General features: G+C 38.0%; 2 protein-coding genes across 3 annotated transcripts in view; both read right to left on the minus strand.

Annotated features, from left to right (window-relative positions):
• LOC102221076 (LIM homeobox transcription factor 1-beta) overlaps window positions 1–1441 on the minus strand; it is a 42743-nt gene extending 41302 nt beyond the window's left edge. For both annotated transcript variants that reach the window (XM_023337829.1, XM_023337828.1), the window contains exons 1-2: window positions 1360–1441; window positions 1046–1225 (exon numbers count right to left, since the gene is read on the minus strand). In XM_023337829.1, the coding sequence (XP_023193597.1) occupies window positions 1046–1193 (148 nt within the window). In that variant the 5' untranslated portion in view covers window positions 1194–1225; window positions 1360–1441. The remainder of the gene's footprint in view (window positions 1–1045; window positions 1226–1359) is intronic.
• An 11503-nt stretch (window positions 1442–12944) lies between these two features.
• mvb12b (multivesicular body subunit 12B) overlaps window positions 12945–22690 on the minus strand; it is a 32129-nt gene continuing 22383 nt past the window's right edge. The window contains exons 8-10 of the mRNA XM_023337944.1: window positions 18629–18684; window positions 18230–18289; window positions 12945–14829 (exon numbers count right to left, since the gene is read on the minus strand). Coding sequence (XP_023193712.1) covers window positions 14743–14829; window positions 18230–18289; window positions 18629–18684 — 203 coding nt within the window. The 3' untranslated portion in view covers window positions 12945–14742. The remainder of the gene's footprint in view (window positions 14830–18229; window positions 18290–18628; window positions 18685–22690) is intronic.

Genomic DNA, 22690 nt, shown 5'->3' on the forward strand with positions numbered 1-22690 from the left:
CAACAATGAAAACAGGTCAGACACCCCGAGCTTTATTTATGGGGCTATTCTTCAAAGCCTACGCTGACGTTTAATGTTGCAAATGAAACGTAAACGCGTTGTACGGCATGGTTATTTATTCTTTATTTATATATAGCAACCATATTCATATAGAGTGACCATGCTGCCATATAAATATGCTCTTTATGTGGAAGCTACTGAGATTCAAACAGTTTTTTAGTTATTTTGCCTTCTCTGAGACAGTCACAATATCAAAACATGTAGGCTATGCAGAAAATCTGCATAGTGAGGTTTGTGTCTTTGTTCAGGGATCCATTTGGGGCGCGCCTCTGCGTGCTTAGTAAAATAGATGTGTTTTATATATATATATATAAACCAAGAGGTAGGTGCTGACAATTTATTTCGTCTTTGTCCTTTTCTTTCTTTAGTTTATTGGAATCTTTATTCAACCATTTTGTCTTGTTTCTCAGGTGTCCTTTTTCTACATTATTATGTTATTTTATACTCATTATGTAGAAAAATAAAAAGCAAGCATAAAAAACTTGCAGGCCTTTATCTGACTACCTGTTTATGATTCTCCTTTTACGCAAATAACCTTTTCGCAATACATATTGTTTCTATCTTCTTTTTTGTTTTAAATCAAATTAATCTAAGAACTTCCCCGAACATCTTCGTCTGAATAATAAAATAATAAACAAGTTGTTTTGTGGTAAATATTAGTTTTTTGGTTTGATAATTATTTATTATTATTATTATTATTATTATTATTATTATTATTATTATTATTATTATTATTATTATTATTATTATTATTATTATTATATCTTTTTTATGTCCATCACCATCAGTATGCACTCTTCCCATTCTGAAACTGAATGAGTTTTAAATTACTGTTTTCTCTGTCCAAATAACCACAAAAATTGCTTAAACTAGGATATTTGACCGGCTGAAAAATGAAACAGTTGTTGGGCTGGAGCTTTCTACTCCGTTCTAATTTATCTGAGGATTGTAACTACCTCCAAATCAAAGAATCATGTGAACTCACCAATCAAACAGCGCAGAGGGCTGGTATCAGTGTTTAGTCTTCGATCTTCTTTTTTAACATCGATCAGCATGTTCTCATCCGCAGCAAAGAGGGCTTTGCTGACCACCTCGCGCCTCACTGCACGCGAGGCACTTGTTGCAGTTTCCATAAACGGTCAGATCCGGGTCTGTCCAGGTCCTCCTAATGTTCATGGAAATAATAATAATAATAATAATAATAATAATAATAATAATAATAATAATAATAATAATAATAATAATAATAATAATAATAATAATAATAATAATAATAATAATAATAAACTTTTGTCCAACTTTAGCTCTCCAAGTCAAGAAGGACGAAGGAAATCCAAGAGGTTCGGAGTGATGGCCGTGATGCAGCACTTCAGCCTGTTCTGTTCCTCAGGAGGGGAACAACTGAAGCCCTCCTCCTGCTGCACGCACCGCAAGTTTTGCTGGGGATGGATCCGCCTCCACGCAGACCGCAAACTAAAATCAAAATATACAAAGATATCTATCAGCGCTTTTACGTTTGATCTCATTTATTTGCAGCTAAAAAAAAAGTCAATATAGATCTACTTTAAATTTCACTAGATGTATTTATTTATTTATTTTATATTTCTATTTTTCTTTTCACGTTTTAACATTTTATTAGTTATTTTTATGTCGATGTAACGATTCCTTATCTTACAGACTTGTTTTTACACTTGTCTTTGTAAAATTGCGAACTGTTTTTTAGAGGCCGAGTAGAGACTAATTATCTATCTAAACAAATAATCTAAAGCACAATCCAACCTTCTGAGAACCATTCAGAACGAATTAAATGCATTTTTATCTCTTCTTGTTAGCAATCAATATATTTCGTGACTAAGAGGAACGAACATCCACTTTCACTGATTAGACCTAACGTCAGGTGTTGCGTGTATTTTCTAGTAACGTCTGCTGTTCGGGATGTAAACGTTGTGCATAATGGTTAATGGATTAGAAAGAAGCCCAGTCTGTCTGCATGAACAGCACAGAGCCGAGATTAAATCAAAATGTTAATGAGATCCACTATTACTCTGCTGTCCTCACGTTCGCTTTTCACAAAAAAATGTTTTTATTCATTCCAAAGAGAGCATATAGTCTATATGCCGACTTATATAGACTTCCTGAGAGAACACAACGGGGGATCCCAAAACATTAAACATTACCTAAACCTTTGCCTTCCCTGAGACACAGAATATCAAAAATATCCAAAAATGTATATGTAAAAAATAGATGAATGGCTCTCTGCATAGAGATACATATGCAATGTAGATAGATAGATAGATAGATAGATAGATAGATAGATAGATAGATAGATAGATAGATAGATAGATAGATAGATAGATAGATAGATAGATAGATAGATAGATAGATAGATAGATAGATAGATAGATAGATAGATAGATAGATAGATAGATAGATAGATAGATAGATAGATAGATAGATAGATAGATAGATAGATATGTGGGGGGGGGGGGTGCATGTGTGTTCAAGCTTTTATTTCTGTTATTTATGAGAATTTTCTGCTTACTGCTATGTAAATATTTAGCTGTTCGGGTTATTCTTTTAATCTGACTAATGATCTTCATCGGGCGGAGCGCATCCAGATGAAATGGAGTAGCCAGCTCGCCAGCAGAAAGCATAAAATTGAGGCGTTGAGAGGTTCTGTTAGGATCGTTTCACATTTCTGAGTCTAATGTGAGAGCGAATGGACTGCAGAGTTCGAAAATAGACTGGATTAAAAACAGCATAACGAGAGTTGTAAAGACGGCTAATATGATTTATTGAAAGCATCAACTACCATCTTCTGGTAGAAAACAAAATAATTTTAAAAAAGTAAGAAAATCGAAGAATCTGAATTCAAATGTTCATCAGATTAATCACAAAATCTCAGTCTTCAACTAAAAGTGAATTACCTTTTCTTTTATTAATTAAAAATTTCCACTAATACATATCAAAGTTTTAGTAATGGGTTTTAGGATCTTGGAAAAAAGCATTATTTCGTCTTTAAAATTTGCCCTAATTTATTTTCTTAATATACAATTTTAGGGAGTATGAAGAAAATTAATTGAAAGTCTGGTCAGATCCACAGCAGGTTTGTCCAGAGAAAAAATGCTCATTCACATCGAAACAAATTTGCTCAGTCAGGCTGCTGCTACTACCATCATTATAATATCTTTTTAAAATAACACACCAATTCTTGGCTGTTTTCTGTTATTAAGATACAATGCCATGGATTTAAACATTAATGAGACAGTTTACACCATATTTAACAGCATATATAAAAATACATCAAGACAAAGGAGAGCATAATTGTAAAATGAGGAAAATGGTTTATATGATATTGTATATTTCTTAGAGAACATCAGAGAACAAACAGCATCATTAAAACAAACAAACAGCAGGTCAGAACAGAAGTTGTGAAAAAGATTAGGCAGGATGAGATTACAAAACAATCTGACAGAAAAATGATAACAGCATGTCAAATGTATGGCTAATAAAATTGATAGGAGAGGAGTGAGATAAAAAAAAAATCAGCCTCCTATTAAGTTTCTTGTAAATCTGTCTGGCCATCCATCCATCCATTTTCTTCCACTTATCCAGGGTCGGGTCGCGGGGGTAGCAGCTTCAGAAGGGAGGCCCAGACTTCCCTCTCCCCAGCCACTTGTTCTGGCTCCTCCGGGGAAATCCCAAGGCATTCCCAGGCCAGCCAAGAGACATAATCCCTCCAGTGTGTCCTGGGTCTTACCCAGGGCATCCTCCCGGTGGGACAGGCATGGAACACCTCAACAAGGAGGCATCCTAACCATGAGGCATCCTAACCAGATATCCGATCCACCTCTGCTGGCTCCTCTTGATGTGAAGGAGCAACAACTACTCTGAGTCCCTCCCGGATGACTGAGCTTCTCACCCTGGTGTCTGGGCTGGGAGAGCCCAGACACCTTACGGCACAGGTGTCAAACTCCAGTCCTCGAGGGCCGCTGTCCTACAGCTTTTAGATGTGCCACAGGTACAAAACACTGGAATGAAATGGCTTAATTACCTCCTCCTTGTGTAGATCAATTCTCCCAGCCTTGCTAATGACCTAATTATTCTATTCAGGTGTGGTGCAGCAGAGGCACATCTAAAAGTTGGAGGACACCGGCCCTTGAGGACTGGAGTTTGACACCCCTGCCTTACGGTGTTAGAGAACATCAAAGAACATCTGATCAGAGAACATCAGATGTTCTCTGATGTTCTCTAAGAGAAAACACATTTCGACCCCTTGTATCCGCGATCTCGTTCTTTCGGTCATGACCCAAAGCTCATGACCATAGATGAGGGTGGGAACGTAGGTCGACTGGTAAATCGAGAGCTTCGCTTTTTGGCTCAGCTCTCTCTTCACCACGACAGACCGGTACAGCTTGACAGCAGACGTTGCACCAATCTGCCTGTCGATCTCCCACTCCTTTCTTCTCTCATTTGTGAACAAGATCTCGAGATACTTGAACTCCTCCACTTGGGGCAGGATACCCCCACCCCCCGACCCGGAGAAGGCACTCTACCCTTTTCTGGCTCAAGACCATGGCCTCGGATTTGGAGGTACTGATCCTCATCCCGGCCGCTTCACACTCGGCTGTGAACCGTTCCAGCGGTTCACAGCCGAGATGATGCAGATCATGGCCTGATGAAGGCAATAGGACCACATCATCCTTTAAAAGCAGAGATGTGATCCTAAGGCCACTCAACACCTTGGCTTTGCCTAGAAATTCTGTCCATAAAAGTAATAAACAGAATCAGTGACAAAGGGCAGCCGTGGCGGAGTCCAACTCTCACCGGAAATGAGCCCGAATTACTGCCGGCAATGCGGACCAGACTCTGACACCGATCATACAGGGACCTGACAGCCCGTATCAAAGGGCCTGGTACCCCATTCTCCCAGAGGACCCACACAGGACTCCCTGAGTAACACACATGTAGACCGGTTTGGCAAACTCCCATGTACCCACCAGAACCTTGCTGAGGGTGTAGAGCTGGTTCAGTGTTCCACGACCAGGACAAAAACCACCCTGCTCTTCCTGAATCCGAGGTTTGACTATCCGACAGACCCTTCTCTCCAGGTCTCCTGAATAGACCTTGCCAGGGAGGCTTAAGAGTGTGACCCCCATGTAATTGGAGCACACCCTCCAATCCCCCTTTTTGAACAGGGGGACAGGGGTCTGCCAATCCAGGGGAACTGCCCCGTACTCCCGGAGGACCCCACGATATTGCCCCTGATGTCCATGCGATATTGCAGAGTCGCATCAGCTAACACAACCCTACAACATCCAGAACCTTAAGGAACTCCGGGCGAATCTCATCCACCCCCGGGGCCTTGCCACTGAGGAGCTTTTTATCCACCTCGGCAACCTCATCCCAGAGATTGGAGAGCCCAACCCAGAGTCCCCAGGCTCAGCTTCCTCAATGGAAGGCATGTTGGTGGGATTGAGGAGGTCTTCGAAGTATTCTGCCCACCGGCTCACAAAATCCCAAACTATTAAGTTTGTTGTAAATCTGTCTGGCAATTTTTTTATTTAACAGTCCACAATTAGTGCTTTGATAGGGCTTGCTGTGATGTGGTGTCTGTGTTTCCACCGTTGTACTGGAACCTACTGCATTTATGTCACATGTGAATCCTATAAAAGATCAAACTGGGTCTGAAAGCTTTATAGTTGTTATAAAACCAGGTCACTCAATTTCACACAGTGTTGCATGTCAACATATAAAAAACACATCTGGTTCTCAATAATCTAAAAGTGAGGTAAATTCAACCTCAGGGTAACAGCAGGTCAAATTACCCTTTGTAGTTATTCAGTTGACATAAATTAAGCCAAAACACAGAAACTGTCAGGATCTTGGGTTGTTTGAGTTTGTTTTAGGTTTTGTTATTTATGTTCCTTACTTCTTTCTGCATTGTTTCTATTTTTACTTCAGTTCCTTCTTACTGATTCTAGCTATTATTGTTTATTCCTGGTGTCTAGTCCTAGTTACTCTAGGTTTTATTATATTTCTTAAGTCTAGTTATAATTTACTCTTAGATTTATTTCCTAATCCCTCGGAATAATACAGGGGACGACTCTCCCTCGTCCCCTGTGCCATTTTCTTTCTCTCTCACCTTAGCCTGCGTGCTGCTCTCTCCCCTCACACCTACAACCAGTTTCTGTTTCTTGTTCAGTAATCAGCAGTCAGGGTATATACACATCTCATTTCCAGTTCTTCCTTGCTTGTTTCTCCCGTCTAATCCTGTTGCTTCCTGTGCTCTCCTTGTGAACTACTTTTTGTTCCTACCCTGCCTTTGTAAGTTTACTAATTTTTTCATTAAAACATTTTTTCAACATTAACCATGCTCCCACCTCCTGTCTGCATTTTGGTCCACCATCAAGACAATCACACCACATGATAGAAACAGTAAGAGAAAGACAAAAGTCACTCTTCCTGTTTCCAGATGATTCAGCAGAGTTAACAGGAGGAACCGCTGTATATTGCAGTCATGGATTAATAATTCACCAGCGGGTGTGGACAGCTTTATAACAGTAAACCTTATTGCAGGTTGTTGATCTGTATCATACAGGTATTTGACAACACAATGTCAGGGAGGACATAGATTAGCGGTGATCAAAGGGAAACAGCTGTTGATATTTCTCAGTCTGGGAAGAATTGTATGAAACCATGGAAAACACTCAGTACAGCAACGTGTCTTCCTAGCAGTGAACCTGTCTGTTCACTCTGAGCTCAGACTTTGCACAGCTCTGAGATATGACAGAGACAGGCAAAAGCCACATCTGACACACTACCAATCAGCTTGATGAATGTTACAATTCATGTCCATAGCACTAAGAAAAGATCATACTAGGACGGCTTCAGAAGAGACCGTGCATGTTAGTCACTGATTATTTGTCCTGAATTTGATTTTTAAACTATAAATTTAATTGGATCAAATTATAATTTTGAATAGTAATACTAATACAGTTACATAAAAAATGTTTGGGCCTCCAGTTGCATGGATTATTGCATCAATGCAGCTTGAGTGAATGAGATTAGCCAGTGGTTCTGCCGAGGTGTTCAGGAAGTCCATGTAGCTTAAATAGCTGCCTTCAGGTCATCTGCTTTGTTGGTTCTGGGGTCTCATCTTCCTCTTGACCATACTCAATAGATTCTCTATGAGTTTCAGGTCAGGCTAGTCTGCTGACCATGCAACCATTGTAGAGCCTAAAATTATTTAAACATGATTATCATAATTTCTATTTTCTATCTTGAAGAACATTGTTATGCTGCACATTTGACATCATAAAACTGTCTCTTTTCCACTCCAACTGCTTTAAGAGGGCTGTTTCATACCACAGCCTATAAAACATCTAAGACGCATCACACAGACTACATGCTAAAAATGATGTTTACGACATCAGCTCCTGTTTATTTCCCATAACAACATTTTACAACTTTGACAAAAGTTCCTTTTGTCTGAAATGACAGCAGTGAATGTGTGGGGCACATCTGATCAAAGACTCTTCAGTCTTTTCCCCATCTGTATACATGTGCCTCATTACTTTTACAGGGTGTAAATAGTATTTGATGGTTCCCAACATTAACTGTGCTGTGTTTCTTTCCTTAACCATAAACTTTTCATTAAACAGCTGTTGAGCAAACAAGCTCTGTAAGCCCTTAACAAGGTGTCACATGAACACAGTTTTCTCTTCCCTTCACTTTATTTGGGTAGCTCAAAGTAACAACAGAAGCCATCTTCCAACATTGACAGAAAAAAACACTAAAATCTTGTAGCATCATTTCAGTCACTGGCAGAGTGCAAGTACAACAAAAAAAAATTAAATGTCAATTTAATTGACAAAAAAATGTCACTTTTCAGAAAGTGAAAAGAGTGACAATTTTTGAAAAGTGTCACTCAATATGTATAATGAGTGATGTAGAGTGAAATTCATTATGTATAGATTATATATATAATCCTCCAGTTGCATTATATAATTCATGCAATTGAAGGTCCAAACATTATGTATAGAGTATCTCAATATTTCAATCCTTTAATTCTTGTAATTGTGATGATCATGATGTACAGATAATGAAAACCCAAAACTCAGTGTCTGAGAAAATTTGAATATTGTGAAGAAGTTAAGTATTGGGAATCAGCTGATTACCTCAAAACACCTGCAAAGATTTCCTGAGCTTTAATAGTCTCTCTGTCTGGGTCAGCATGGGGAAGACTGCTGACTGGACAGATGGGCAGAAGAAAGTCACTGACACTCTCCACAAGCCACAAAGTCATTGCTAAAGAAATTACTGCTGTACCCAATCATGTTCATAGGTAGTTCAGCGAAAGGAAGAAATGTGTAAGGAAAAGGTGCAGGAACTGGGTTGATCACAAGAGTGGACAGAAGCTGGAGTTGGTGAATTAAGAGCTACCATCAGCTTTATTTATAATACCCTTTATATTTCAAATTGAAGTCTCAAAGGGAACATTCACACGCTGATGATGGGAAGCTACAGGGGACTGTAGCTACAGCGGCCCTGGAGCAGGCTGACAGAAGCAAGGTCACAATTTTACTCTTTCAGAAGAACCAAAGACCCCATCAGTTGAAATTCATATGGCAAGTTGAACAAAGAGATTCCTGTTGAGGCCTGAAGAATCTTATCAATATGCAGAGAGCATATAGGGCAGTAATTTGGCCCTATCTACACCAGTCAGTGAAACAAACTTGTTCTTTTTGTGTTTGGATAAAATGTTCAATAGGTCTGAGTGTGGACAGAGTGGTTTTTCTGTATCCCTAATGTCTGATACAGACAAGATGCTTCCGAGGCATTTTGGCCTGCCTACTCATGAAAACAGATCCAACAAACACTTAGAACCTGGTTTAGAATTCACCGATCCTCTGGGAATCTAGTGATGTAGATTCTATAATTTGCCTTTTATATCTGTGAATTATTTTGACGGAATAGCCAATGTCCGAAATTAAATTTTACCACCAATATCGGCCAATACAGATACCATACTGATAATATTATGCATCTGTAAGCACCAGGTTAATATGGCCTTGTGTCATGCCAACAATTTTAATGACAACAGGGGGGAACTAGTGAGTCAGAACCCATGACCGCCAAGAGTTTAAAATAAACAATTTTATTCTCAGCTGCAGCACCAAAGGAATGAAAAAAGTTCTGTTCTCTTCTGTTAAAAACTGTACAGTAAAATTGTTCCAAAATGTCCTCAGTCACAGGGCCGTACAGAGCCCTTTGGAGGGGCAAGGGCTTAAAGTTAAAAAGGGGCACATTGAACAAGATCTTAAAACACCGTACAACAACATAGCAACAACCCATATTAATCAAGAATCTAATATCTAATTGGATATTGTCATCATGTTGGGACATGTCATTGTCCCACATGATGACAATGATATATCATTGTCATCATGTGGGAACAATGCAAAGCAAATGTAGTCTGTTTTCCCTGACAGAATTAATATTGCTGTTTCTGCTGCTAAACAGACCATAGGACAGAGGTCGCTGGTTATGAAGCATGTTATGAAATAAGAAAATTTGCTGCTATTTTAATAAATAAGTCCTACTACTTCTGTTTAACCTCTATAACAACTTAAAGTTCTATAACAACCTAAAGTGCAGACTGCTTTATAGATCAAAAAAAGCTCAGGGGTGGTTAACTACATTATTTTATGAAGTTAGCATCTCTGAGATCTAGAATTGTAAGACAGAGATATCAAGGGAAAGAAAACTCAGTAACTCTGTTTAGAGGCGAGGAGGCTTTATCCTCTATTGCGAGGACAATTACGAAAAATAAATAGAAACTATTTTTATAACTACAACATCAGAGCTACGTTTTTATTCACAAACAAGTGTGTGCTGGGAAAAAATATCCTTGCCCATAATTTGATAGTTAGAGCGAGGACGCAGATCCGCTCCCCTCCTCCTCATAATGGGCCCAGTGTCTGAACAACATGGAGGCAGAGGAACTGAGGAAATGAGTCAGCCGGACTCATTTATTTTGCCAAATTGTTCTATTTAGCTCAATATTATTGTTGAGGGGCACAAGCAAGCCTCCTGACACACAGATAAAAATGAAAAATAAAAAAATTGAGAGAAAAAAACTCAAAAAGGGCACTAGGTGCATCAAGGATAAAAGGGGCAGTGGCTTAAGCCCTCTCCTCCCTGTGCACGTGCCTGTCCCTCGGTCTTCTACCCGCACTCTGAGTCCTCCACCTTTTAGGCGTTCGTTCCACCAGCTTGACAGGTAAAGATTGCCGATAGGCTGCTTCCAGGCACACCCACCACTGCACAGGTAACCAGCATTAACTATTTTGTCCTTCATGAAGAATCCAAAGTGGATCAAAACAATGTAAAAGCAATAACACACTGGCAGAATCAATTCAAAAATTATGCACAAAATTAAACTACTTACATTTTAAAAATAAAACCAAATTTCCACTGTGTGACACATCCCTATCTATCCGACTGGAAGAACGTGAGAGTGGTGCGGACAGCAGAGAGGATCATCGGGGCCCCCCTTCCCTCCATTCAGGACATTTCATCCCAGCGCTGCGTGTCTCAAGGCCGAAACATCGTCAGTGACCCCTCACACCCCCACCATGGACTGTTCTCCCTGCTGCCCTCTGGAAAGAGGTTCCGCAGCATCCGGTGCAGGTCCACCAGGTTCCGAAACAGCTTTTTCCCACTTGCCATCAGACTGCTGAACTCTTAACTGGACTGCACTCAAAAACTGGTCTCCACTTACCTTGCACATGTACATAGCTAAATAACTTCTATTTTACTGTCATTCCTGCACTTTATATTTTATATTTAGATTTATATTCCGGAGTAACCTCATAACAGAACCTCAAAACATTGTTCTGAGACGTATGCAACGAAATTTCGTTCTGTATACACCCTGTGCATGCAAAATGATAATAAAGTAAGTCTAAGTCTAAGTCTAAGTCTATCTATCTATCTATCTATCTATCTATCTATCTATCTATCTATCTATCTATCTATCTATCTATCTATCTATCTATCTATCCATCCATCCATCCATCCATCCATCCATCCATCCATCCATCCATCCATCCATCCATCCATCCATCCATCCATCCATCCATCCATCCATCCATCCATCCATCCATCCATCCATCCATCCATCCATCCATCCATCCATCCATCCATATTCACACACACATACAGTAAGTATACTACATATAAACAAATTCTGAAACAATTTAATGTTTTTTAAAAGATCAAATAACCATTACATTACCTAAGTTCATAATGTATCTACTAAATTAACCTTTTGCAAACTCCTCATATACTTTTTCATATTTATGATGTTCTGATATTCATGCTCTACTGTTTCATGTTTTTCAGTGTTCACATTTACCAGTATTATGCTTTTGAAAAAGCATAAAAAGTGTATGTCCAAATCTCAATCTTGCTATTACTGTTCCCTCCTTTCTCCTATTATCTTTTGAATTTTATGAATCCATCTTCCTTTTCTTTCTTGGTTTTGTTTTGCCATTCTTTCATCAGGTTTTGCTTGATAATACTCTTTCTTTCAGATTTACTTGTTCTTCCTAGAAAACTAACAGGATTTTGAATTGCCATGTTATCTGCCATCTCATTTCCTTCTACTCCAACATGTGCTGGTACGCACACAAATGTTACTGTTAAACCCATATTTTGTATTCTAAATAATGTATGTAATATGTCTCACAAAATGTCTGTCTGATTGATGATATTTTAAACTTAATGCAGAGCTCGAGTCTAAACAAATTATTGTTTGTAAATGATTTTATGTCTTCTACCCATTGTACATCTAATAATATTGCCAACATTTCTACTGATAATCCATCTGATTTGTTTTCCTATTTTAAGTTAAATTCTATTATCACAAATGCTATTCTTATTTTTTCAGTTTTTGATGCATATGTATAGATTAGAATATATTAATATATATTATATAATTGTACTGAATGATTATGATGTAAGCTTCATCTTTTTTCTTTTCCATTAATGTTAGAGACTTTATTGCCAAAGGTATTTGCTTACTTTTGGCAATATGTGAGCAAATATGCATATTTGCTCACATATTGTAAGTATGTGAACATATTTGCAAGATTGTGTTCCAGTCAAAATTGTAACACCATTGTGCCAAGTGTAAAGTTTGGTGGAGGGGCATTATAGTGTGGGGTTGCTTTTCAGGAGCTGGGATTTACTCCTTAGTTCTAGTGAAAGGAACTCTGAATGCTTCAGCATACCAAGATATTTTTGACAATTCCATGGTCCCAACTTTGTGGGAACAGTTTGCAGCTGGCCCCTTCCTCTTCCAACATGACTGTGCACCAGTACACAAAGCAAAGTCCTTAAAGACATGGATGGCAGAGTCTGGTGTGGATAAACTTGACTGGTCTGCACAGAGTCCTGATCTCAACCTGATAGAAAACCTTTGGGATGAATTATAGCAGAGCCTGAGAGCCAGGCCTTCTTGTCCAACATCAGTTTAACCTTAAAAATGCGCTCCTGGAGGAATGGTCAAAAATCCCCATAAACACTCCTAAACCTTCCCAGAATAGTTTAAGCCTTTCTAGCTGCAAAGGGAGGCCCTACATGGAACTGAACCCCATGGATTAGGAAAAGATATTACTTAAGCTCATCTGTGAGTCAAGGCAGGTGAGCAAATAATCTTGGCAATATAGTTATGTGGAATAAACCAAAAATTATGAAAAGGTCTAGCTGCTTGGGTGTGTATGAAAAATATTAACTGAAATACATAGAAATGAAGGGCTCAAGTTTATCAGATCTTCATCTGTTCTTTTGTGAAAAGAAAAAAAAACCTTGATATATCAATGCTTATCACAGTTTAATAGACCATCCTTGTAACACAATTTCCACTAAAGTTGATTTGTTTATACATAAAGAATAAAATCTGTTTGAGAAACAAAATCTTATTTTATTACCCTAAAACACATTCTAAATCTTCTGATGCTTCATTGTGTCACCATGCAAACAGACTAAGAAACACTTTGAAAACAGAGTTAGTGAGCTGTTAATTGTTTAGCCAGTCTTTGAAGTGAACACTAAATCTAAAAAATAATACATAGCTTAACAGAGAGCAAGCACAGACTTTTTTTAACCTGATAATATCAAGGGAACCAAGGGCTTTTTTCTAGGTTTTGTTTTCTCTAATGAACAGAAGTGAGCCTAACAGAAAACATGGTCACAATAAACTAATAAATTATACAGACAATAGAAAAATTTGTTATTCTGTGCTAGTGACTTGATAAAACTGCAAATACCAAACATTTAACACTTAAGTATTTGGAGTGAGTTAAGTAATAGAAAATTGTCAGATTACTACCAATACGCTTGGAGTTTAAATACATTAAAACACAGTAAATACAGTGCTCATATTCACAGACTAACTCAGTGTGGCTGTGAGCTCCTAAAAGCATGAGCATAAGAATCCAAAGTTTAAACAGACAACTGAAAAACAAGGTATATAATGTCTCCCTCAGCAGCAGATTGTAGCATTAAATAACAAAAAAATCTGTCAATGAATGAATCTACTCCTTTAAATGCTGTTAATAATTGTTACAAGGGAGTAGTAACTGAAAACCCCTTTGGCCTCTTGCTATTGTTACAAATTCCTATAATATCAGATATGATCCATATATAAATATTACAGATGATCGTAAGAAATTTGGGGATTATAAACAAACATAAGCTTTAGAAGGTGAAATCTGAATCCAAAGTCGAGGCATGTTTTTTTCCAAAAAGGATCCATAAACTCAGTTGTTTAACAATTAAAAATACATATTCTGAAAAGTCTTTTTAACTGTTTAGAGACATACTAAAATACATAACAGGGCAGTTGAAGTCAACTCAGGAAGTTATTTAACCAGTAAAACAAAAATGCAATTTTTTCCCTTCAGAATGAGGAAAAAAAGTATAATGAAGGCAATGTATTTATTCTAATGGAATAGTCAGCCACATTTAGTATTCAGCCAATTTAGCTGAGACTTTGTAGTGGTTTTGGTAACTAAGCAGTGGAAGCCATGACAGGAGTTAGCAAACTGTAACAGTGGCTCACAATATGTTGGCTCGTAAAAAATATCGAAAGTGGTTACAGGATATCTCAGGCAAAAAGGAAGCACACTAAAAGTCCCGAACACAAAGTGCACTTACAGTCAAACCAGTATACAACAGTAACAAGAAGAGGACAATGTATTTTCCCATACAGACCAGAAAAACTTGAACTTCCCTTTTGATGCGTTGATTCAGAACACAGCAGCAGGTACTTTAGAAGTTGGCACATCTGCTTTTAGAGAATAATAAAAGCTCAACAGACGTTCTCCATTACTATATGGGATCCTTTCACCATGTTTATAAAACATCCTTTGCTTTGGATGTAATTTGTATGACTGAGATTCTCCTACATTTGTAGCAAAACAAATCCATAATCTCAGTCCTCCAACAGCCAGCTCCTCTGTGTTGTATGCAGTGTCTTCAGTCAGCACCATGCTTGGCTCCAGCTTCATCTTAGAGAGGTTGGTGGTTCACTGTTTGGTGTGGGCAGGTATTCAGTAGCTGTGTCTCTCTTGTTGAAATTTATTGCCTAGAGAGTTGCTAAGGACTGGAGCATCAGGCTTCAGAGCTCAAGGAGGTTCGTGTTGGACTGGGAGGGAGGCGAGCGGCTGCACTGTGCTCAGTGCGGAAGCTGTAATCATACTAAAAGATAAAAATAGCAACAAAAAAAAGCAAATTTTTCACCTCCAAAAAATGTGTCAGTATTGGTCAACAACACATCAATTAGACAATTATATTTGGTAAATAAATGTTGGTTTAGTTTTGTTGTGAGTGTTGGTACTACCAAGTGGCATCTTATGGACGTAATGTGTAACTACGAGGAAGATTTATTAATCCTCATTTACTTATAGACACAGCAGGCGTCAATAATCAAAAACAGAGACATTACACTATTTGATAGTTGATATTCAATTTACTTAAAAAATACCATCAAATAATGGCATCTAAGCATATTTAACATGTCTGTTGATATGTCCTTACAGTTGCAAATATCTATATTTCGACTGTTTGCTTTGCAAAAGTATTTGGCCCCCTTGAACTTTAAACCTTTTGCCGCTTTTCAGGCTTCAAACATAAAGTTCTAAAATTTTTATTATTTTGTGAAGAATAAACAACAAATGGGACACAATTGTGAGGTGGAACGAAATTTATTGGATATTTTAAACTTTTTTTAACAAATAAACTGCAAAGTGGGGCGTGCAATGTTATTCGGCCCCTTTACTTTCAGTGAAGTACCAAACTCACTCCAGAAGTTCAGTGAGGACCTCTGAATGATCCAATGTTGTCCTAAATAACTGATGATGATAAACAGAATCCATCTGTGTGTAATCAAGTCCCTGTATACATACACCTGCTCTGTGATAGTCTCAGGGTTGTGTTTAAAGTGCAGAGAACATCATGAAGACCAAGGAACACACCAGGGAGGTCCGAGATACTGTTGTGGAGAAATTTAAAGCCAGATTTGGATACAAAAAGATAGTTAGTTAGTTTTAGTCAGACTCTCCCTGTCTATAATTTCCCGGATGATCCGTCCCTCTGTGTCTTTGTTAATTCAAGGTAATATATGAATGATGTCAAGCTTCGTGCTGCTCTCCAGAAAACTGCAAACATTGAGACTAATATGAACAGCGCAATAAACGTGAAAACAACCACGAATAAACGAGTCTGTAAAGTTGTGCAACAAAATGCCATTAAATTTATTAATATTAAGATCACAAATCTGTGCAGCGGGATATCTGAGTTGTGGAGCGGCAGGAGGAGCGCTGTGCGCTGCTCTCTGACACCAAACGCAGGGCCACAACACAGAACCTGGACGATGGGTCAGGAAGAGGGGGAAGAATCTAAAATCCTATTTAGTTTTCCAGACAATACAGGAACACAAAAAAACATGCGCAAATTACTAACGTTTTTTTTTTTTTGTACTGTTGTAACCATTAAACAATCTCCCCTTCATTTCAACCATATAATTGGAGATACATTGCTGATGTTACCATTATAAAATAACTTGCAATTAAGCATTGGCAAAGATCAATGTAATTTTCACAGTTGGCGGAGAATTGTTTTTAGCAGTTGCTGAAAGTAACTTAACAAGTCACTTTTAGTGTAACTTAGTTGCTTTCCAAATCAAGTAATCGGTAATCAAACTAAGTTACATTTTCAAGGAGTAATCAATAATCCGATTAAAGTTACTTTTTTAAAGTAACTATGCCATCACTGGCCACAAGCCACCTGGGAGACACATCAAATATGTGGAAGAAGGTGCTCTGGTCAGATGAAAGCAAAATCAAACTTTTTGGCCACAATGCAAAACGATATGCTTGGCGTAAAAAAGCAACACAGCTCATCACCCTGAACACACCATCCCCACTGTCAAACATGGTGGTGGCAGCATCATGGTTTGGGCCTGCTTTTCTTCAGCAGGGACAGGGAAGATGGTTAAAATTGATGGGAAGATGGATGGATGGACCCAAATACAGGACCATTCTGGAAGAAAACCTGTTGGAGTCTGCAAAAGACCAGAGACTGGGACGGAGATTTATCTTCCAACAAGACAATGATCCCAAACATAAAGCAAAACCTACAATGGAATGGTTCATAAATAAATATATCCAGGTGTTAGAATGCCCAAGTCAAAGTCCAGATCTGAATCCAATCGAGAATCTGTGGAAAGAACTGAAAACTGCTGTTCACAAGCGCTCTCCATCCAACCTCACTGAGCTCCAGCTATTTTGCAAGGAAGAATGGGCAAGAATTTCAGTCTCTCGATGTGCGAAACTGATAGACATACCCCATGCGACTTGCAGCAGTAATTGCAGCAAAAGGTGGAGCTACAAGGTATTAACACAAGGGGGCCAAATAATATTGCAGTAGTTTTTTATTTGTTAAAAAAGTTTAAAATATCCAATAAGTTTCATTCCACCTCATGATTGTGTCCAACTTGTTGATTCTTCACAATAAAAACTTTAGATCTTTATGTTTGAAGCCTGAAAAACGGCAAAAGGTTAAAAAGTTCAAAGGGGCCGAATACTTTAGCAAAGCATTGTATATAATAAATAAGGACCAAAAGATGAGTATTTAGACTCAATATAAACTGTCACCTGTTCTAGATATTTCTAAGGTATGGAGCCCCAAAGGAGCAGTGGGGAATTTTTACTCTTTTGTGATACCTGATAAAATCTTTGCGTTCTCTTGCAATAATGTACTAGTCCATTTATTCGGCATAATTAAAGTCTTTTTGCTATAATATAAGACTTTTGTGAGGTTTTTCCATGTATGTTAATATTACATTTCTGAGATATCTTAAGTTTTATATCTTTTTCTTGAGGATAACAATGCACCACAAATCTATGTGCAAGATTCAAAAGTAAAACAGGTAATTGGCTTTTCATCTCTTTCCATCCCTTTTAAGACATAAACTAAAACTTTCCCTAAGAAAGACAGACAGAAAAAATGCATTCAAACTATTTGGACTATTTTTGAATATTGGTAGAAAAGTCATCTATTAGTTTTCATTGTGTCTTTTTCATGTTGGTAGCCTGAATGGTTAGTAAAGGGCCGTTTTCATGTGGAGCCCCATCTCAAGCTTACACAAACTAACATGAACATGCAGATCGATTTTCAAAGTTTTGTTTCACCATAGACTTAAGAATGTTTTCACCAGGCTCTATAAATATGTATGTAATTTTAAACTGACATTTATCACTGTTACTGTATATAAAATAAACCAGGGTATATTTGCTAATTTATTGTGAAGGAACGCAATACTTTTGTGAAGACTCTCAACAGAATGTATTTTTGCCTATGTCCCTTAAGGGCCTCCATACTAAAGAACTCCTCTAAGCAAATGAAGTGAAAAGTCTCTGTATTATATACTGTAGGTTTCTTCCCATAGAGGCTGATATGCTATTTTGTATTTGATGTCTGTTTTAAATACACTTCTTGTGAATCATTGTCAAGAAATGTGTGAAAATATGCTAAAAATTAAGATAAATACAATAAAATAATAGCAAACATGAAATTAAGAAACCGTTTCTTTCCTCACCTCTTTTTCAATCTCAGCTAGAGACTTGATAGTAATGCCCATCAGATCCACCTGCTGCAGCTGGAACAGGACACAGAAGGCTCGTTAGATACACCAGCTCTATCCCACGTTTCACTTCATGCCTTTCCTACCCGAATATTTTTTAATCCATTAAACAATTAATTTAATACAGATGTCAGCAGTATCACACAATCCTTTTCCCATTTTACCCACATCATAATGTTCTTAACATGTTTTGACATGTGGCAGTCTCACAGGAAGGCATTGTTTTACACATTCTGTTCTAAAACTTGGAACAACATTTTTAAAGCTCAAGTTTAGGTTCACAGCTAAAGATGTACAGAATCTGGTATCCATAAATCAACTTGTCACCGAGATCTTTCATCTCCAACTACTTACTTCAGGAGAGGTGCAGGCAAACTTCTCAGAAATCATAAAGGGCACTCCATCCATAGCTGAAAGAGAGAAAATTCTTATAACCCTGCAGCTTTTACAGTCATAACAAAGAGATGGCTCAAGCTAGAAATGATACAATAGAATCACTTTAGTTCTTCAAAATTGAATTACTAAAGAATGTTTTATGATATGTCAAATACTCCAGAGCTGGTATTGGTACAATCTGCCTCAAACATTTTCATTTCAAAAAATGTCTCATAATAATACAAACTGATTAAACCAACAGTGACAATTGAATACTGACCTCAACTGAATATCTAAACCAGGCCCAGTGGCATGGGCCATTGTGCGCCCACCGAGGCAGCTGTGCCCCACTCCCAGAACTGGAAGCTTTTTTTTTCCTTTTTATCAGAGTGGCCAACTTTCTATCATTCCCATCTCGATTTGATACAGTATTTTGATACAGCTCCTGCACTTCCCATATCTGTGCCCTCTGTACCACACTCTTTTCAGCCGTTTCAACAGTTTAATCCATTGTTTAGATGTTGCAACGTGTTTTTCCGAGCCACCTTTAAACGCAACATGAGTGATAAGATGCTCGTGCCGGTTTTACACCTGTGCAGCAAGCAACAGAAACATGCTGCTGCTATTCAGAGCTGTGCAGGTGTGTTAGAATCATGGCACCAAACCTGCAAAATGCAGAGAACTTTGAAGGTTTTTTTCACCCAAACTAACAATTGATAAGCTGAGTAATGCTGCTGGATACAGATAATGTTTGATATGTGATAACTAGCTAATGCCAATATATCACGTTAAGCTTGTTAACAAGTGCAGGATACTAATATTATTGTTATTCATGTTCAAAAGCCCGTAATGCTGGTTACATTTACTTGAGTAACTTTTTGAGGCAATATGTAGTTATAAGAGTAGATTTACTTTTTTCTTTTACTTGACTAATATTAGTATTGCTACTCTTAATTGAGTAGATTGATTTTGCATCTAAAGAAGTCTTGGAAACATTAGATTCTTAGAGTTCTGCAACGTATGAGCAGAACTCTAAGAACTCTAAGCTTATGCAAATTTCAGCATAATTACTCAACATTTTATACATGTCAATATTTACACCCTTATTGTTTATTTTGTATTAATAAATCTGGTTATTATATTTGAAAGGTTATATACAGGTTTATGTATTTATATGAAAGTAAAAGCTTGTTTAGTCTGCCCCTAAAAAGAAGCCAATGCCTCCCAACTAGACTCCTTGGGCAGGGTTGTTCTAGACCAGGGGTCGGCAACCTTTTCTATTCAAAGAGCCATTTGGGACCGCCTCCCAATAAAAAGAAAGCACTTGGAGCCACAACCCATTTTGACGTCATATATATAAAACCTATATGCTATGTACAAAAATCAATACTATGTTGCGTTTATGAAATCAACAAACTGCTGCAGAGAACACAAAATTTTATTTCTGCATGTAACTAAACGCATTTTACACTTTGTTGATGCTCAATTTCAAACAAAATACCCTCTGTCTATTTGGGTCTTTGTATTTAAGAAATAAAAATCGAAACTTACTCAACCCGCACTGAAGGAAAAATAGAAAGAGAATGCAGTCACCTGTCCTCCTCTTATTCAGGAGATAAAAATCAAAACTTATCCAAATATTATCCACCGGCACTGAACGAACCAAGCAAACCTAAAAATGCGCAGTCTGCTTCTGTGTCCGTCCCGTAGTACGGTACGGAGCCCTCTAGGGCAGTGGTCCCCAACCTTTTTAGTCGCGTGGACCGGTCAGCCCTTTGTAATTTTGATGTGGACCGGGGGGGCGCGTCGTAAGTATCGAGTCCGGGGGTGGGGCGGGGGGGTAACCCCCTCGTTTTTCGCGGTGGTTATGTTCCAAAAAGAACCCGTGATAGGCGAAATCCGCGAAGTAGGAACCTTTATTTTATTTTTTTTTACAATTATTATACAATAAAATACTCCATAATACATTGAAACCAAAGAACAAAACCTCTTTACAGGCCCAAACATTTGTTTAACAAATAAAAAGTACTGTATAAACTTTTTTTTTTTTTTTTTACAAATAACTACTGTACTGTAAAATAATAATGAACTGAAAGCGGATTCCCGTGCCCGAATTGCGGAGATCAGTGCCGCCCCACCGCGACCTGAGTCATTGGATTAGAAAGGGAGAAAATAAAAAAATATTATGAAAAAACAAAAAAAAAAAAAAGTACAGTAGCACAAATAGTGACTCACGAGTATTTCACTGCTCTTCTGACTGAGCCGCTGCATCCTGACTCCGCTCTGTAGCGTTTTGGGTTTTTTTCTTCTAAAGCCCGCGGTGCAGGTGTGTTTTTTTCGAGAGAAGAACATAGTTATCGGTAGCTGTTGTCGCTCTTTTTTCTTCTGGGCAAAAAGATTCTTATAAACCGACATGCCACCATCGATTATGTTAAATATGGCAAGCTGTTTTACGTATGTGTACATATTAAACCGTAACGTTGTTGACACACAGGTAGAGAAGAAGCAGAGAGACTGGTTAGCCAATCAGAATGAAGAACACAATGCACGATGCAAATCCGTGAAGCAGCTAGACCGCGAAAGGTGAACTGCGAAATAGCGAGGGTTCACTGTACTCCGATGTTGTTTTCTTACTCATTCTGCTGCAAGTTGGCTCAATTTTGACGCGCAAGACGTAACCGGTAAAATCCGGTTAAGGATTTTCATAATAAAAGATCCGGAAGTAGTTCATTATTTCCTGCGCGGCCCGGTACCAATTGGCCCGGTGGTTGGGGACCACTACTCTAGGAGACATGGGGAATGTTTTTCTTTTGCGTTACCTCGCAATACTGTACTGGTCAGTTATGCAGCATAATTGAATACTGTAAGCCTTTCTTACGGTGGGCGCCGTATTTTCTGCTTTAATGGTTATGTGAGGTTTTTCCATAAATGTTAGTAGCCTATTTTTTTGTGAAATAGCTGAAGTTTTATATTTTTCTTTAGGATAGAAAGGCACCACAAACCTACGATATAAACAGAAACCTTCCGTAAGTAGGAAAGAAATAAAAATACATCCTAATTTCGACTATTTCTGAGTTACTATCGCGATTAATAAATCATCTGACAGTTTTGATTGTGTCTCTGTTGTGTTCGTAGTGTGAATGGTTTAAAGAGCTGCTTTCAGTGCCGCTCCATCTTAGCCTTAACAGACATAAACATACAGTAAAAAATAAATCGATTTTCAATCAGTGTTTTGCACCAAACAGTTTTTACTATTTACGAGTTTTTATTATTAAAAACACGACAAACTAATGATGGTAAAGGGCCGCACTGGGTTAACTCGGGGAATCTCATCTGTCCGTGTATCAATCAACTCCAAACCTCTTCTTTGTTCTGTCACAATTATCGATTTATTCCATTTTGATGATTATGTTCCAAACTTTGCAAGGACTGACCGCCCCGCTCACCGCTTCCTCATACACACAAAGCCAGTATCCTTCCCATTCATACCTGGTGACGTCACGTCGACACACCTAAGTGTCAAAGCCGCCTGCTCCTGTCATATCAATAATTACTTATTTCATTCATATGGCTCTTACAGAGCCTCAGTGAAAACTTGTTTATTATTATTAACTGTTCGGTGCAAAACACTGATTGAAAATCGATTTATTTTTTACTGCCTGTTTATGTCTGTTAAGGCTAAGATGGAGCGGCACTGAAAGCAGCTCTTTAAACCATTCAGACTACGAACACAACAGAGACACAATCAAAACTGTCAGATGATTTATTACCCGCGATAATAACTCAGAAATAGTCCAAATTATAATGTGTTTTTATTTCTTTTCTAGGTTTCTGTCTATATCGTAGGTTTGTGCCTTTCTATCCTAAAGAAAGATATAAAACTTCAGATATTTCACAAAAAGATACTAACATTCATGGAAAAACCTCACATAACCTTATATTAAAGCATAAAGTACGGCGCCCACCGTAAGAAAGACTTACAGTATTCAATTATGCTGCATAACTGACCAGTACAGTATTGCGAGGGAACGCAAAAGTTTT

This window comes from Xiphophorus maculatus, chromosome 8 (assembly GCF_002775205.1).
Source record: "Xiphophorus maculatus strain JP 163 A chromosome 8, X_maculatus-5.0-male, whole genome shotgun sequence".
NCBI classification, from domain to species: Eukaryota; Metazoa; Chordata; class Actinopteri; order Cyprinodontiformes; family Poeciliidae; genus Xiphophorus; species Xiphophorus maculatus.